The 16,828-nt window shown below is 42.6% G+C and overlaps 1 protein-coding gene and 2 pseudogenes across 1 annotated transcript; 1 reads left to right on the top strand and 2 right to left on the bottom strand.

Moving 5' to 3' along the window:
* Nucleotides 1-7,069: 7,069 nt before the first annotated feature.
* LOC141836012 (putative inorganic phosphate transporter 1-4) lies at nt 7,070-8,716 on the top strand. Its single transcript, XM_074723424.1, is given in 5 exon segments — nt 7,070-7,106; nt 7,109-7,146; nt 7,148-7,246; nt 7,248-7,648; nt 7,711-8,716. Coding segments are annotated over 5 exon segments (1,581 nt in total).
* Nucleotides 8,717-9,585: 869 nt separating this feature from the next.
* On the bottom strand, nt 9,586-11,342 carry LOC141836011 (uncharacterized; annotated as a pseudogene).
* Nucleotides 11,343-12,100, bottom strand: LOC141836010 (uncharacterized; annotated as a pseudogene).
* Between the last annotated feature and the right edge of the window lie 4,728 nt (nt 12,101-16,828).

Here is a 16,828-nt window from a genome sequence, read left to right as displayed (position 1 = left end):
TATCTGTCTCTATTACCCATTGAGTTTACTCACGCCTTTGGACCCTGGGATTTTTCTATCTTCCCAAGTACCAGGTAGAAGCTTACAGATGATGCCAGAGATCTGCCAGCTGCGCCATCTCACATCAGGAGAATTGGTAGATTTAGATTTATTCCTTTTAGTAGTAGTTCGATAAGGTTGTATTAACAATTGTTACATTCTATATGGTTGTAGACAGGTTATATGCAGTGGTGTGGTTCTTATCGCGGTCTTCCGTTGTGTGGTTTTATATCTCATATGGATTTCTTTATACACGGTTGTTGGCTTTCTCGTGATTTAATAGTTGCAATTGTTATCTTTCCGCTTGTGCATTTTGGTTTTAGTACATGTGTAGCATTTGGCCGTGTGGGCTTTATAATTAGAGTCTGTCACCTATTATGTATCTGTGTGTGTGTGATTGGACGTGTAGTCCATACTTTCAGCCGCATGTGGCCGAGTATATATTGTTTGTATTCAGGGAATTGTCAGGGATACTGGGGAGGTACTGCCAAAATTTTTTGGACGGCTATCTCCCGGGTTGTGACATCGGAGTTTCAGCCTGTCGTAAGGCAACGTCATGGAGTGCGGAGCTCAAATTTTTGGCCTGTTGTAAGGTAAAGTTGTTGAGCGTTGAGCTCAGAGTTTCGGCCTATCGTAAGGTAAAGTCATCGAGCGCTGAGCTTAGAGTTTCAGCCTATCGTAAGGCAAAATCATCGAGCGCGGAACTCGGAGTTTCGTCCTGTCGTAAGGCAAAGTCATCGAGTGTAGAGCTTGGAGTTTCAGCCTATCGTAAGGCAAAGTCATCGAGCGCTGACCTCGGAGTTTCGGCCTGTCGTAAGGCAAAGTCATCAAGCATGGAGCTCGGAGGTCCAGTCTGTCGTAAGGAAAATCATCGAGCACAGAGCTCGGAGGTCTAGCCTGTCATAAGGCAAATCATCAAGCACAGAGCTTGGAGGTCCAACCTGTCGTAAGGCAAATCATCAAGCACGGAGCTCGGAGGTTCAGCCTGTCGTAAGGCAAATCATCGAGCACGGAGCTCGAAGGTCTAGCATGTCGTAAGGCAAATTATCTAGCACGGAGCTCGGAGGTCCAACCTGTCGTAAGGCAAATCATCGAGCACGGAGCTCGGAGGTACAACCTATCGTAAGGCAAATCATCGAGCACGGAGCTCGGAGGTTCGGCCTGTCGTAAGGTAAATCATCGAGCATGGAGCTCGGAGGTCCAGTCTGTCATAAGGCAAATCATCGAGCACTGGAGCTCGTAGGTCCAGCCTGTCGTAAGGAAAATTATCGAGCACGGAGCTCCGAGGTCCAGCTTTTCATAAGGCAAAGTCATCGAGCTCAGGGCTCGGAGTTCCAGACCTATCGTATGGCAAAGTCATCGAGCGCGGAGCTTGGAGCTCTAGCCTATCGAAAGGCAAATCATCAAGCACGGAGCTCGGAGGTCCAGCCTGTCGTAAGGGAAAGTCATCGAGCTCGGGGCTCGGAGTTCCGGCCTGTCGTAAGGCAAAGTCATCGAGCGCCAAGCTCGGAATTCTAGCCTATCGTAAGGCAAAGTCATCGAGCTTGGGGCTCGGGTTAGGAAAGAAAAGAAAAACTTATATTAAGCAACCATCAAATATTTTTACGAAATATGATAAGCAAATCTACACAAGCTTAAATACAATAAGGACGAATATGCGTGGCATTCCAAGGCCTACCGAGCTCTTTCCCGTCAGTATTTTCAAGGTAATAGGATTCGCTGCTGAGTCGCTGAACAACTTTGTAAGGTCCTTCCCATTGTGGTTCTAGCTTCCCGACCTCCCCTACTGGCTTAATCTTCATCCAGACGAAATCTCTGACCTGAAAGGAGCGAGGTATAACCTTCTTGTAGGGAATGTACTTCTTCTCAGCCCTCCTTAATTTTTTAGCATCAGTACGAACCATAGCAGTATAGCATCTTCAGGAAATAGCTTGATCACCACTGACCCAGCTGACCTGATTGCCCACTGGGAATTTTATCTATTGGTGGAAAGTAGACACTACAGCTTGGAAGGAACTGAGTGCAGGTCTTCCCAGAATGACATTGTATGAAGAAGGGGCATCGACTATTGTGAACACAATGTTCCGGGTTCAGATTAAAGGCTCCTTCCCTAGGGAGAGAGGTAGGCTGACCTGTCCCAACGGCTGTACTTCATGTCCAGTAAATCCAAATAAAGCAGTAGTTATAGACTTCAGATCGGATTTCTCTATCTGCATCTGACTGAATGCCTCTTGATACAATATGTTGACGGAGCTACCTGTATCAACGAAAACCCGGGCAACCTCATAGTTGGCAATTATGGCTCGTATGACTAAAGCATCATCGTGAGGTATGGAGACTCCTTCCAGATCTTGCGGTCCGAAACTAATGGTAGGTCCCTCTGCTTTGCCTCTCTCGGTACTGATGTCGTAATTCTCCAGTCTTGTCCCATGAGCTTTTCTGGCACAATTAGAGTCTCCGTCTGTAGATCCTCTTGAGATCATGTTGATGACGCCTCGATGAGGAGGATTCTTGAGGCTGGGCTTGAGCAGCGCATGCCGGTTCTCTCCTCTATCTTGCTTGATATCCTTATGGTGACTTGGGAGAGCGCCTTCTTGAGCTTCTGACATCTCGGCCTCGTTCAGGACTTACTTGCACTCCTTCTGAACGACTTTGCTACATCTCTTGCTTGGGATATTTGTAGGGAGCTCGTCCTGATGGGGGAGACGAAGCCCTCTTCCCTAGCTGCTTCTCTTTTATTACTCTTTCCATCTCTTGTGCTAATTGCCTGCACTCATTAGTATGATGATTAAAAGACTGGTGATACGTGCAGAAGCAAACCTGTTCCTCTAGAAGTCTTCAACGAGGTGGGACTCTTGAAATAGGAGAGGAAGAGACGGTATTCACCACACGCCCCTCTCTTCTGGCAGGCCCATAGAACTCCGGTGTTATCCCTTTCCGAGGCTTGGGCGGGGAAGCCCTTTTGTCTGATTTGTAGCTAGCCGAGCTGTCTCCTTGTCGGACAAGCTGAGTTTCTTTTAGATGTATGTACTTCTTAGCTCTTTCTAACAATCTGTCATAATTAGTAGGAGGCTTCTTCACTATAGATCAGAAAAACTTCCCATCCAGCAATCCTTGAGAAAAGGCACTAGTCAGCACTTTTGTAGGCATAGAGGGGGCATCCCAAACAACTCTGTCAAATCTTTGAATGTATTCTCTGAGAGTTTCGCGCGGCTTCTGCTTCATGGTGAATAGGCTCAGGTGTGTTTTCTGGTACCTCTTGTTGCTAGCGAATTGATGGAGGAATGTCGCCTTGAAATCAGCAAAAGAATGGATAGAGGAGGGAGGAAGACGACCGACTAAACCACCTTTGTGCAAAGCCTGACAAGGTTGTCAAGAACACACAACACTTAACTCCATCTGGATATTGGTGCAACAAGGCAGCATTCTTGAAATGACACAAATGATCTTTCGGGTCTGATGACCCTGTGTATTCTCCTAACTGGGGTTGTCGGAAGTACCGAGGTAATTCCTGCTCCAAAATCTTCTTAGAAAAGGGTGTGTACGATGTATTTACCTCATCTTCTATGACGACCTTGACCTTGTAGTCAGGTCGGCATAGGTCGGCTCTGGATTCATACGAGTCTTCTTCGTGGAATGTATCCTCCTTGTGAAGAGGACGCAATAAGGGCGTGTTCTCTTCCCTTGATATGGGTCATCTTCGATGAGGGGAAAGATCCTCCGGCAAAGGTGCCGGAATTCTTGAAAGGTGTATTAAAGAGTGTTGTTGGAATACCTTTATCATGGTTTGTAAAACCAATTCATTGATCTTCTCTAGGGTGACCATCATCTTGTCGCTGCAACTCTTCTTTGTAGAATCGTGCTCGCCAACTATTCCTCTAGTGTTAACCATCGTGGAGTCTCAACTCAGTGTTCCCACAAACGACGCCAATTTATTCCGGCTGATACACCGTGGATGGTACAAGCACCGGTTCAAGACTTTGCCGACGTGCACACTCCTCGAAGAGAATCGCTCGTGAAGATGAGATATCCTGAAAAGCACTCAACAGAGAGGGAATAGCACCGGGATTGGATCCCAGTAAACCACTCCAACGCTCAAGTTAGGGTCGGCGCAAGAGAGGAAGCAACGAAAGGCTTGAGGAAAGTAGGGTTTATGTGTGTGCATACCTGTACCCATGGGCATGAGTTACCTTTTTATAGCGGTTGATCTCCAAGATATTCGTAACCGTTTGAGAAATATTCTTTCATACCTGTTTCACTTTTTGAAGGAATTTTGTTTGTTTTATTGTTCTTGCTTTTGCGGAGGAATTGGTTCTATTTTCTCCAGATTAGGCGGAACGGCCAAGTCTTCAATAAATGTCGCGTGCTGGCGGTGAGTCTCAACTGCAGGGATGAGGTCGGCGCATGATGTAAGGGCCAAGTCATGAGGTCGGCAGGTGATGCCGGGACCAAGTCATGAGGTCGGTATGTGATACAGGGACCAAGTCATGAGGTCGGTAGGTGATGTCGGGACTAAGTGATGAGGTCGGTATGTGATACAGGGACCAAGTCATGAGGTCGTAGGTGATGGCAAGGACCAAGTCATGAGGTCGGTATGTGATATAGAGACCAAGTCATGAGGTCGGCAGGTGATGTCGAGACCAAGTCATGAGGTCGGTATGTGATACCGGGGATGTGTAAGGGTTAGGGGCAGGTGCTCGGTAAATGTTTGAAGAGATGGAACAAGACTAAAGAGAGCTCGGTAGATTTTTACGCAAGCGCACCAAGGACAGATAAAGAGGTCGGGATGTCCTAAATTATACCCTTACTCCTTTTTCTGCTTCTCCCTTCGTACCCAACTTCCACGTCATCTCTAAATATCCATACCGGATCAGTTCTAAAACATAAGGTTTTATTAGTATTTAGTTAGTTTTGGATTCAACACTTTTATATTAGTATTGCATTTGTACTTTTGTGATGGTGTGATGAATTATGATGATGTATATAATATTTTCTATGTTATGTGGTTGGTGAAGTAAGATTATATATTCTGATTAAATATTAATGATAATATTATGTTATGTGGCAGGTGAATTATGATTATATATTTTGATTAAATATTAGTGATATATTTAATATCTTTATAAATTATTATAATTGATATTTAATAGTGTCTAGATTAGTTATGCATGGTGATATTTTAAAATGATCTTATAAATTATATATATTTTATTATCATTATTTTAAAATATAAGATATTTATAATTATCAATATAAATTAGTTTATGTGACATTTAAATTTGCCTTTACTATGATAATAATAAGATATATATAAATATTTTTGAAATATTTTTTTTAACATTTTTAATTATTAGTATATCTCAAGAATTAAGATATTTTTAAATTTAACATAGATATTTTTATAATAACATTATATAAATGTCAGGAATATCAGATATATGGTCTAAGACGAAATCGCATTTCAATGTATTTTTTGATAATATTATTATAATTTTAGTGTCATTAAAATTATATTATAAAAGCATTTATGTATGTCTTTAAAAACTTTATTTCTAATAATATCAGTACTAAATATGACCTCTACAATCCACGTCGCTAACCCATAACCCATGGGGCCTAATGACCTTATGGTTTTGCCTTTGGATGTGAATACTAAAGTTGGCGGTGATATAGGTAGAACATTGTAATCTTAATCGAATTTTATTTTCCTTTCTCCATTATTATTTTTTGCTGGACTTCCATATATAATACTATCATAACTTAAGTATCAGTTTCTGTGTATGTAGGGCAACCATCACTTCTCACGAACGCGTCCATTTTCACATCAGCGTAATGACAATTTTTAACCACGTGATAATTAGTCATCATGCCCTTTAATCACCACCCGAGTTACCGCTATTCAAATCTCGCTCTATTCACTTTTTGTGTGATTTTTTATCTTTAATTTTTGAAATTTTTTTCTTTTATTTTTTTATTGTTACATTAGTTGATTGGGACAGCTGGACAGAAGGAATTTGAACTCACACAAATTCCACTGCATGTTTTTTTTTTTTATCTCGGTAGCGAAACATTTAGGTGATATACCCATGGATTTTCAGAGTTCGGTTCCTGATCCTGTAGTAGCTTGATCATGGGGACCTCATTCCTCAAAACCTCGCCGTATGAAACAACGCAGCAAACATTTTGGAGAATCTGGAAATTTGTTAGATCGAATTGTCCCCTTTTATCCTTAAATTAATCCCCCAAGTGAGAAAGCAAAGAGGAACTGAAACTAAAATCGTCAGTCATTACGGCGAAGGTTCAGCCGGAGACTTCAGCGCAACTATCTACCAGCAGTTGACTTTAGAGGAATATACCATAGGATCTTTGGATAAATGCTGTTCAATCCCTCACTCTTCATCCTATTTATACTCATCCCAACTCCCGATTAATGCAATCCCTCCCTTCTAGATCTCCTCTTCTACTCTTTTCTTTTCTTTATCTTTCCATCTTCCCCCTATTAATTCATTTTAAGAAGAGGTATCATTCAATTTTTGCTATACTTCCAAGTAGCTCATTCAATTTTTCTCTTCTTTTTTGTCACAAGGATCGACTAGTGTGCTTGCATGACAGTAAAATTAATGTATAGTACGTTTGCATCTTATTAAGAAACCAGTCCACAAGTACCACATGTTTACGTCACGTTCCTGTGTTAATTAATTCTATTTTTTCTTTTAAAAAATTAATTTTTACAACACTTTCTCTTTTAGCTTCTAGAAAGCAATTTCACATTTTCGTAAAATTGATGGATTCTTTTACTGTTTTCTATTCGATTTCCTAAAAGATTTCAATTAGTAACTTCCAACATGTCTCATTCTTTCATTGTAATGTTTAATTATGTTGATCTTTCATTGTAACGTTGAGATAAATGCAGCAGGCATAGTTGACTAAATGAAGACATATTTACTTACTGACGCGCATGTGCCATTTATTTAAACGTATCCGTGTTCTTGTGATTGAAGCAGGGGAGAGATCGAAGAGTAAATTATCAATGGCGAGAGGACAACTCCAAGTGCTGAACGCGCTGGATGGGCGAAGACGCAGTGGTACCACTTCACGGCGCCGTCGTGTCGCCGGCATGGGCTTCTTCACCGACGCCTACGACCTCTTCTGCATCTCCCTCGTCACCAAACTCCTCGGCCGGATCTACTACTTCAACCCCGCCTCTGAACGTCCCCGGCACGCTCCCGCCCAACGTCTCCGCCGCCGTCAACGGCGTCGCCTTCTGCGGCACCCTGGCCGGCCAGCTCTTCTTCGGCTGGCTCGGTGACAAGCTCGGCCGCAAGAAGGTGTACGGCATGACCCTAATGCTGATGGTGATCTGCTCCCTGGCCTCCGGCCTCTCGTTCGGCCGCACCGCCAAGGGCGTCATGGCCACTCTCTGTTTCTTCCGCTTCTGGCTCGGCTTCGGCATCGGCGGCGATTACCCGCTCTCCGCCACCATCATGTCCGAGTACGCCAACAAGAAAACCCGCGGCGCCTTCATAGCCGCGGTCTTCGCGATGCAGGGCTTTGGCATCCTCACCGGCGGCGTGGTCGCCCTCATCTTCTCCGTGGCCTTCAAAAGCAGGTACGGCAGTAGTAGTATTTTACATCTTGTCGATCTCGCCTCACACGCATTCTCCCGAACAGCTTCGACGCGCCGCCTTACGCCGTCGACCGCGCCGCCTCGACCGTGCCGGAGGCCGACTACCTCTGGCGAATCATCTTAATGCTCGGCGCTGTGCCGGCGGCGCTGACCTACTACTCGCGGTCGAAGATGCCGGAGACAGCGCGATACACCGCCCTGGTGGCGAAGAACGCGAAGCAGGCGGCGGCCGACATGTCGAAGGTCCTCCAGGTGGAAATCGTGGAGGAGCAGGGGAAGGTGGAGCAGCTGGCCTCGAAGGAGGCGAATAGCTTCGGTCTCTTCTCGAGGGAGTTCGCCCGCCGCCACGGCCTTCACCTCCTTGGCACCGCCACCACCTGGTTCCTCCTCGACATCGCCTTCTACAGTCAGAACCTGTTCCAAAAGGACATCTTTACCGCCATCAACTGGATCCCGAAGGCCGCCACCATGGACGCCATCGAGGAGGTCTTCCGCATCGCGCGCGCTCAGACCCTCATCGCGCTCTGCGGCACCGTACCGGGCTACTGGTTCACCGTCGCCTTCATCGACATCATCGGACGCTTCGCCATCCAGGCCATGGGCTTCTTCTTCATGACCGTCTTCATGCTCGCCCTCGCCGTGCCGTACCACCACTGGACCACGCCGGGCAACCACATCGGCTTCGTCGTCATGTACGCCCTGACCTTCTTCTTCGCCAACTTCGGCCCGAACAGCACGACATTCATCGTGCCGGCGGAGATCTTCCCGGCGCGGCTGCGGTCTACATGCCACGGTATCTCGGCGGCGGCGGGGAAGGCCGGGGCCATCGTGGGGGCCTTTGGGTTCCTGTACGCCGCGCAGAGCAGGGATCCCGCGAAGCGCGACAAGGGCTACCCGGCCGGCATCGGCGTCCGCAACGCGCTCTTCGTGCTCGCTGTCTGCAACCTACTCGGCCTCCTCTTCACTTTCTTAGTGCCGGAGTCGAAGGGGAAATCGCTGGAGGAGATGTCCGGCGAGAACGAGGGTCGCGTCATGGAAAAAATATTTTAGAAGTTACATTTTATATTGTAAACTATGTTGTATGTTCGTAAGATTTTTTTTCTTAATTTATTCTAAACCCTATACAAGAGCTCTTTCCGCTTTGATGTCATATGCTTCTTATTGGAGATTCATTATTCACTATTCACACGAATGGATTATTTTTGTGGGCATTCTTCATTTGCAATTGAACCTTACAATTTTCTTGAACAGGAAAATCACAATTATAGTGTTGCTCGTAATTCGTTCCTTACTCTTCTTGGTGCCCGAGGGTGCAAAACAAAACTGGTACTCGAGAAGCCACTGATGCAAAAGTACATCACATTCCTTTTGGTGGATTTTATTAGAAAGTTTGGATTGATAGAGTTTTTGTGGAGAAGGTGGAGCTAATTCGACCAAATGAAGATTTGCTTTTTCTTGAGGATGCAATAGGAAGCACAGTCGCTTGGGCATCAATGTTTATAGTTTTGTCTGATTGATATAGATTTGATCATATACTTTTTGTAGTAACGATGAATTTTTGTTTGGATTATTTTATCTAACTAAATGTAGATGGTTATCTTTGGTGTGATTTTATTTAATATTTGTATGTTAGATTATAAATATTACAGCATTTTGAGCAGGTTATAATTATTTATATTTGTATTTATATTATATATTTGTGTATATATGTTTATTATATTTTAAGAATATAATTATCTGCAGCGCGCGGGGCGCACACTGCGGAAAATGCATCCACAGCGCGCGCCCCGCGTGCTGCAGATGTCCTTTTCTGCAGCGCGTGCCCTGCGCGCGTGCGGATGTATTATAACTTTCAATAGCTTAAAGTTATGCAGCATGCAATGTGCGCTGCGGATAGCTTAATTGCGCGCTGTGGAAAGTCAAGTTTGTTGTAGTGAGTTCTTGACAATGATGACTGATAACTCCTCTTTTTCCAAGTAAGCATACTTCAAGTGATCTGGTAGGGGCTTTAGTTCCAGCTTTGGAGGTTGAACAAAGGATGGAAGCAATTTTTCAAGATCTACTTTCAATATAGAGATCCCTACATAGGCATCAAAAACATCATCAATGATACAATAGGAATCATCATCTGTTACCTCAGAGTCAGTATCCATCTCAATACAGGAGATATCTGCATTACATTCTAACTCATCAAAAATATCAATGCTAAGAAGTGAGTGATCTGCTTCAGGGTACCTCATTGCTTCAAGTATGCTAAACTATACCACTATATCCCCAAACTCCATAGTCAATGTTCTTGTATGCACATCAATCTTTGTTCTTGCAGTCTTGAGGAACGGTCTTCCTAATATCAGTAGAGTTTGGCTTGAAGATGTATCTCCCTCCATATCGAGAGTGTAGAAATCAGCTGAGAAAATCAAATCCTTCACCTTAACTAAGACATCTTCAATTACACCAGCTGGATGAGCTAAACTGCGGTTAGCTAACTGAATGATTACCCTAGTAGGTTGCAGTGGTCCAATACTAAGTGCTAAGAACACAGACTTTGGCATGACATTGATGGATGCACCAAGATCTAATATAGCATTTGAAAAACTACATTCTCCAATCACACATAGTATAGTGAACACTCCTAGATCTTTACATTTCAGGGGCATTGATTAAATCAGAGCTGACACATTCTTTCCCATGCTCACCAGTTCATTACCATTGAGTTTTCTCTTGTGAACACAAAGATCTTTCAAAAATTTGACATATTTTGGATTGGAATGTGTTTGATAACTTTCAACAATGAAATGTTAACTTCCACCTTACTTAAGATATCCACTAACTCTTGAAGATTTTGTACCTTTTCTGCATTAATATTTTTTTTAGGAAGCCTTGCTCTTTGGAGAAATGACACTGGTGGATTTGATTTTGTTTGTGGTTCATGCTCCATGTCCTGATCAAAAATTGAGATAAGTGTATGAAGTGTGGAAGGTGTCTGAAGTATGGGATCTGGAATAGTTTTACCACTTCTGAGTGAAATAGCGTTCACATTCCCCCTTGGATTCGGAATTGATTGAGATGGTAACTGACTATACCCTTGAGACTGAAGCTGATTGAGAGTAGTAGCCATCTGGCTCATCTGTCTTTCTAAATTTTGAATAGCAATGTTATTCCTCTGTTGATATTGCTGATATTGTTGATTAGTTGCTTGTTGTTGTAAGAAAAGTTGCTGCATCATGTCCTTCAGCTCTTGTGTGGAAAGGTCTGAGTGACTTGGTCTAATAATATCATTAGAATATTGGACCTGTGGAGGCTTATACTGAATTGGGTTATTCTGAAATCCTGACGATCTCTGAAAGTTTGTTGAAGAAGGCTGGAATGGTTGTTGTTGTACAAAGTTGGGCTGTTGTTGTGCAATGTTGTTCCCATATTTCAGATTTGGGTGATCCCTCCATTCAAGATTGTAGGTAGATGACATGGGGTTATTCTGTAGTCTTTGTGGCTGTTGATATTGGGGTTTATCCTGATACATATTTGTTGCTGCCACCTGATTTAGGAAAGGAAACCTTTCATCTGGTTGTAATGAGGGACAGATGTCTGTCAAATGTGTTGTATTGGCACATATTCCATAGACTCGCATAGGTTGAACTGCATGTGAAGTTGATTGATAAGTCTGACTAATAGCCATCTATCTTAACAGTGTTTCAATTCCATCCAAGCGACTCTCTATTCGGGGTTGCTCAGCAACAGAGGCTTGGATCTCATGCACCACCTTGGTTGCCATAGGCCTACTCCCAAATTGCTGATAATTAGTAGCCATAATCTCAATGAGTTCTCTGACTTGAGAAGGTGTTTTGTTGACAAGTGCTCCTCCACTAGCAACATCTATCATACTTTTGTCCATGGAAAGCAATCCCTCATAGAAGTACTGGATCAATAGTTGCTTACTAATCTGGTGTTGGGGGCAACTTGCACAAAGTCTCTTAAAATGCTCTCAATACTCATACAATGTTTCCCCATTCATTTATTGAACTCCACATATGCTTTACTAATTGCTGTAGTCCTTGAGAAAGGGAAAAATTTGTCCAAGAATATCCTCCTCATGTCATTCCAACTAGTAATAGATCATGGGGGAAGGTAGTAATACCAATCCTTAGCCATGTCTGTCAATGAAAATGGAAATGCCCTGAGCTTAATGTCCTCCTCTTATATGGTTTGAGGCTTTATTGTTGAGCACACCATATGAAATTCTTGCAAATGACTGTTTGGATCCTCACCAGCTAAGCTATGAAACTTTGGCAATAGATGAATTATCCCTGATCTAAGCTTGAAATCCACTTCAAGTTCAGGATACTGGATGCAAGAAGGTTGATAAGCAACATTGAGTACTGCCAATTCTCTGAGAGTTCTGTTGTTGTTGTTGTTGTTATTGTTGTTGAGTGTCATGTTGCTGATCACTGAATTCCTCTAAGCTCTCTGTAAAGTATGGAATATTCTGTCAATCTCTGGATCATATTCAAGTAATGGTTCCTCAGATGCTCTTGTCATGCACTCTAGTCTCACCTGAAATCAAGCAACCAAGAAAACTAGGTGTAGAAATAGTGCATGACAAATTCAAGTATAACAAGAAATTAAAGTACCAAATAATTTTTTTAATTTTTGTGACCACCACAGCAATAAAAGTTAGTGAAAATGAAATTGAAAAATAAAAAGGAAATTTTTGTAAAATTAAAAAAGTGGTCTAAATGAAGGAATTCGGCCAAAATTGATCTTATTTCACAGCCAAAGGCAGTGAGTATTGTTCCCTAGGCCGTTTTCTATCAACCTACCAAATTTGAGGTCAATCAAAGTCAAATGAGTCTAACTAGTTGAACAGTTTTACCCTTGGTAGGTAAAATTTAAAACAAACAATGAAAACAGTCTAGAACTACCTAATACCTCTATCAATCCCCAACAACGACGCCAAAAATTGATGTGGACTAGATTTGTCATCTAAAATGAGCACATCAACTTAATACTGAATCCCCTAACTAAAGCAGTATAGAGTAACTCGAGTCGTCTCCCAATGATTATAGTCGGTGTACGGTAATCTTAGGGGTTATTTGACAATTGGGAATTTGGATTTTTGATTGGATGGGGGGGGGGTTTTATTAAATTTTGAATCTAGATAATAAAAAGAATACTAAGCATTGTAAACAGAATTGCTAATATGAAAGTACTAAGAACAAATTGCATCAATAAAGTAACTAAATGCATCAACACACAATCAAGAAGAAACTAATGACAATCAACATCTAAAATACTGTAAGAGGAAATTTAACAAACATTTAATATGCAAAATCAAATCTATGTTGAGAAATGAAAAATAGAGTGAATCTAGTGAATATCCCTATATCCCTAGCTAGAGGTGGATGCGAAGCGAAGCGCAACGGACGATGCGGCAAAGGAAGGAATCTCAAACTTCGATACAATCCCTGTAGATGATACGGCAAGTGGAGAAGGGAATCTCCAACTCCTTGGTGGATGGAAGATGGCCGGATTGAAGAAGGGAATCCCCTTGACTTCCTTCCGATGGTGGCAATGAATGGAGAGGGATGATGTCAGTGAGGGTGATCCTTGGATTAGTCACCTTGTAGAGGTGGATACCAAATAAATCAAACGGAATAGCGTGCTTGTTTTTATCTTGCTCTTGTTTTCTTTTTGCTTCTGCTAACGTGTTTGCAGGCAAGATCAAAAAATGCTATTCAACCCCCCTCTAGCAAACACATTGGTCCCAACAGTTCGACCGCCGATTGGGAAAGAGGATGCCGTCGATCGGGATGACAAATTGCGACCATGATCCCTATTTCTTGCACTCACAGACAAGGAACAACAAGGGCTTGGTTGAGCTTTGGCAGCGACAGCGTCTTCTCGGGTTTCTCCATTCATGAGCCATGATCGCGAGTAGTCATCGCAAGCTACTGTCGCCAACAGTCGTCGTGTGTAGTCGCCGCTCAGCGGCGGGCTTCGATTCCTCCGATCGCCCATGCGAAGGCGACGACCACTCGAGAAGAAGGGAACTCCAGCGCTACGGTTTCAGCTTCTTTTGGTGGATCTTCACCAGCTTAGCTTTTCCCCACACCCCTTCCACGTAGCCGGTGATGAGGTTTTATCGCGATTATTCCCGATCTCATTATTGGCAAATCCAGGATCGCGAGATCGAGATCCTGTGCGTGTGGCGTCAGGCGAGGAAGAGAAATTCGAAATTAGGCTTGAACTGGGTTAATTTAGTAATAAACCAAAACACCAAACCGGGTTTGATTTTTTTTGGGTAGCGAACGAGGTTTAATTTGGTTCAAAACTAAATTGATTGGTTCAATAACCAAACGACCTCCGACTTGACCCAAACTAGTTTTATTCATTTCATCTTTACAAGATGAAGCTCTTCATCTCTTTCATTTTGCCAAAATATCTTCCATCATGAACCAAACTAAGTTGGTTCAATTTGGTTCAAAATCAAATCGTTTGGTTCAATAATTAAACCACCTTCATTTAAACCAAAATAGTTTTGTAATTTTGTCTTCATAAGATGAAGTCCATCATTTTACCGTTGTCTGATCTAACCAAACTTTATTTCGCTCATTCTGAGAATCCAATTCTCTAACTCATTTTATGTCCTTCAGAGAACTTGTAGTGCGTGTGATCTAATAGGTTTCTAGTTATGTTGGTCGAACGTAATTAACCATTAATTACGAAATGATCATGAGTGACGCCTAGTAATACATCATCATCCCCAATTGATCGAAAAATCAACGATTGATTCTAGAACGATTTCTAAACCCTTCAGCAGCTACAATGAGACGTGTCTTATTGCTTTCACTATCTTCTACCAGCCTAGTTTAAGACATGGTCTATGTGTGTCAGTCCCCACTAGACTTACTACGTCACACCTAACCTAAGTTTGCTTTCTTGTCCTGTGGATTTAACTTACTTGTATATATGTTCAAGAGTATCATGCTCTTGACATGTGATCCTTTGGCCAAAGACTTTTAGTAACAATCCTGACAAGCTGCCATAGGGTATACATCTCCTTTTTAAGGAGCGGTGAATCCTCTGTGGGCTATTCAAACGCCTTCGGACACTTTGACTTATACCCATTCATTCCGGGTCCATACCTCCTTGGAGATGTTTGCTTAAGATATCAAAATATAAGCCTCCATGATCAAAGTTACTTGAATACCGTAAGGCTAAGGAAACTAGCACTTAAGCTGCACTGAGATCTTCATTGACATATGTATAAAATCATATGAAATCTCACGGCAAGCCACTCCAATGAACTAGTTACTTTTAACTACCATCTACGTTTAACTCTCAACATTCAATGTCTCCAGCCAGCAAGATCAGCTGCTTGGTAAACCAAGGAGTTTAAAACATGCTAGTCTCAACAGAATCGATGACGTTCGTATTCATCAATTCCTCGACTAGGGATAATTTTAATACATTTATAATTACACATGTAGAGATGCTCACTAATTGTGATTCAATCATAAATTTTCTTATGTTATAAATCATATTGCAGACATTCAGTAAATGAGTTTAAGATCTAATCAAACACATATAAAATGTGCACTCAAATAGATATTATTATTTATCCAATAAATAGTATAACTTTAAGATGATTACCTTAGCACACCTCTCAAATATAATAATTAGCAGATCAATAATGATCAAATGCTTTGCTGTTGGTAAATGTCCAAGCTAGTTAAAGGATGATCTAATGCTTGACAATTGGTGTAAAGTCCAGATAGGTTAAGGAGTGATCGGATGTCTAATAAAGGGAGGGTCTAAGTCGATCTAAGGAGGACCAGATGCTTGGTAATACAAAAATCCTAGAGAAGTAAATTTTAGATAGAGAAAAATTTTAGAGGAGTGAACTCTAAGCAAAATGAAAATCATAAGGAAGTGAACTCTAAGCAAAATGAAAATTATAAGGAAGTGAACTCTAGGTAGAGGGAAGTCTTAGAGTAATGAACTTTAAGGAAAGAGAAACTCATAGAAGAGGGGACTTTAACGCTCTGTTTGGGAGGAGGTGATGGAAGGTGAGGTGATGGAAGGTGAACCCAGGACGCGGTATAAAACAGAATCGGCCGAAGCCGATTCTCCATGCGCCGACACCCTCCAAAATTACATCTTCTCCTCGATTTTCTCACGATTTCGTCCGTAGGAAAGTTCCATTTCACAACATGGGTCCCAAGTAATCCTTCTCAATTCATATTTAGACGAGCGAAGAGAATGCGAGAGGCTGCCTTCGATAACGCCCCCTCCATAGACCCTAGGTTCCCCACTGAGGGGCATAGGCTTAGGTTTGAGGAGACTACCTACCTTCCACTCCCCAGCCGCTCACTAGATAGGGGATTTTTTGCTAGGTCCTGCCCATTATCAGTACAGGCGATCACCCATTACCACCTTGATCGCCTAGTCTTTTGCACTACCCCCATGAACACAACTTTGTGTTCAGAATTTTTTAACAATCTCGATCTCCAGAATGACACCACTATTATCTCTAGGGTAGGGCGTAGGACCATTACCATTACCCCCGCTATGATTAATACATTTATCGGGTTTCGTCCATCAGCCTCCCCGTTCATAGTCTATCCTCACTCTTGCATGCCTTTTGACGAGCCACATGAGGAGATCACCCTAGATGTTATGCATACATACTTCTTTCAGCAGGATAGAGCCCCAGGTTTGATCAACTTCTCCTCCACTGACCTCAGAGTTCAGGAATATGTACTTTATAGGGTCATAGTAAACTGTATCCTCTCCATCAACACTAGAAATCTTACTACTATGAGGCCCTTCCACTCTTTCCTACTCTATGCCTTTACCCATAGGTTAGACATAGACTTAGGACTTCTCATTTTTCATACCATCATCTATGCCTCATCAGTAGTGACCAGTAGGAGGGTACATATGCCATACTGTCATATTTTGACAGCTATTTTTACGTCTCTAGGGGTAGATACCACAGTAGGAGAGATCATCCCCCCTGGAGATTATGACAGTATTGGCAGTAGGCAGATTACCTTGGCCCATATAGACAGCTAGAGGAGTTACTAGAGCTGCCTGATGCACCAGCTCCACCTCCACCCGTGACCACAGACCAGAGGTTAGACAGGTTGGAGGAGTCAGTTC

This window comes from Curcuma longa, chromosome 10 (assembly GCF_044706935.1).
Source record: "Curcuma longa cultivar G26 ecotype Majalengka, Jawa Barat chromosome 10, ITB_CL_G26_1.1, whole genome shotgun sequence".
Lineage (NCBI taxonomy): Eukaryota > Viridiplantae > Streptophyta > Magnoliopsida > Zingiberales > Zingiberaceae > Curcuma > Curcuma longa.
This window is presented reverse-complemented; position numbering and strand designations above follow the sequence as displayed.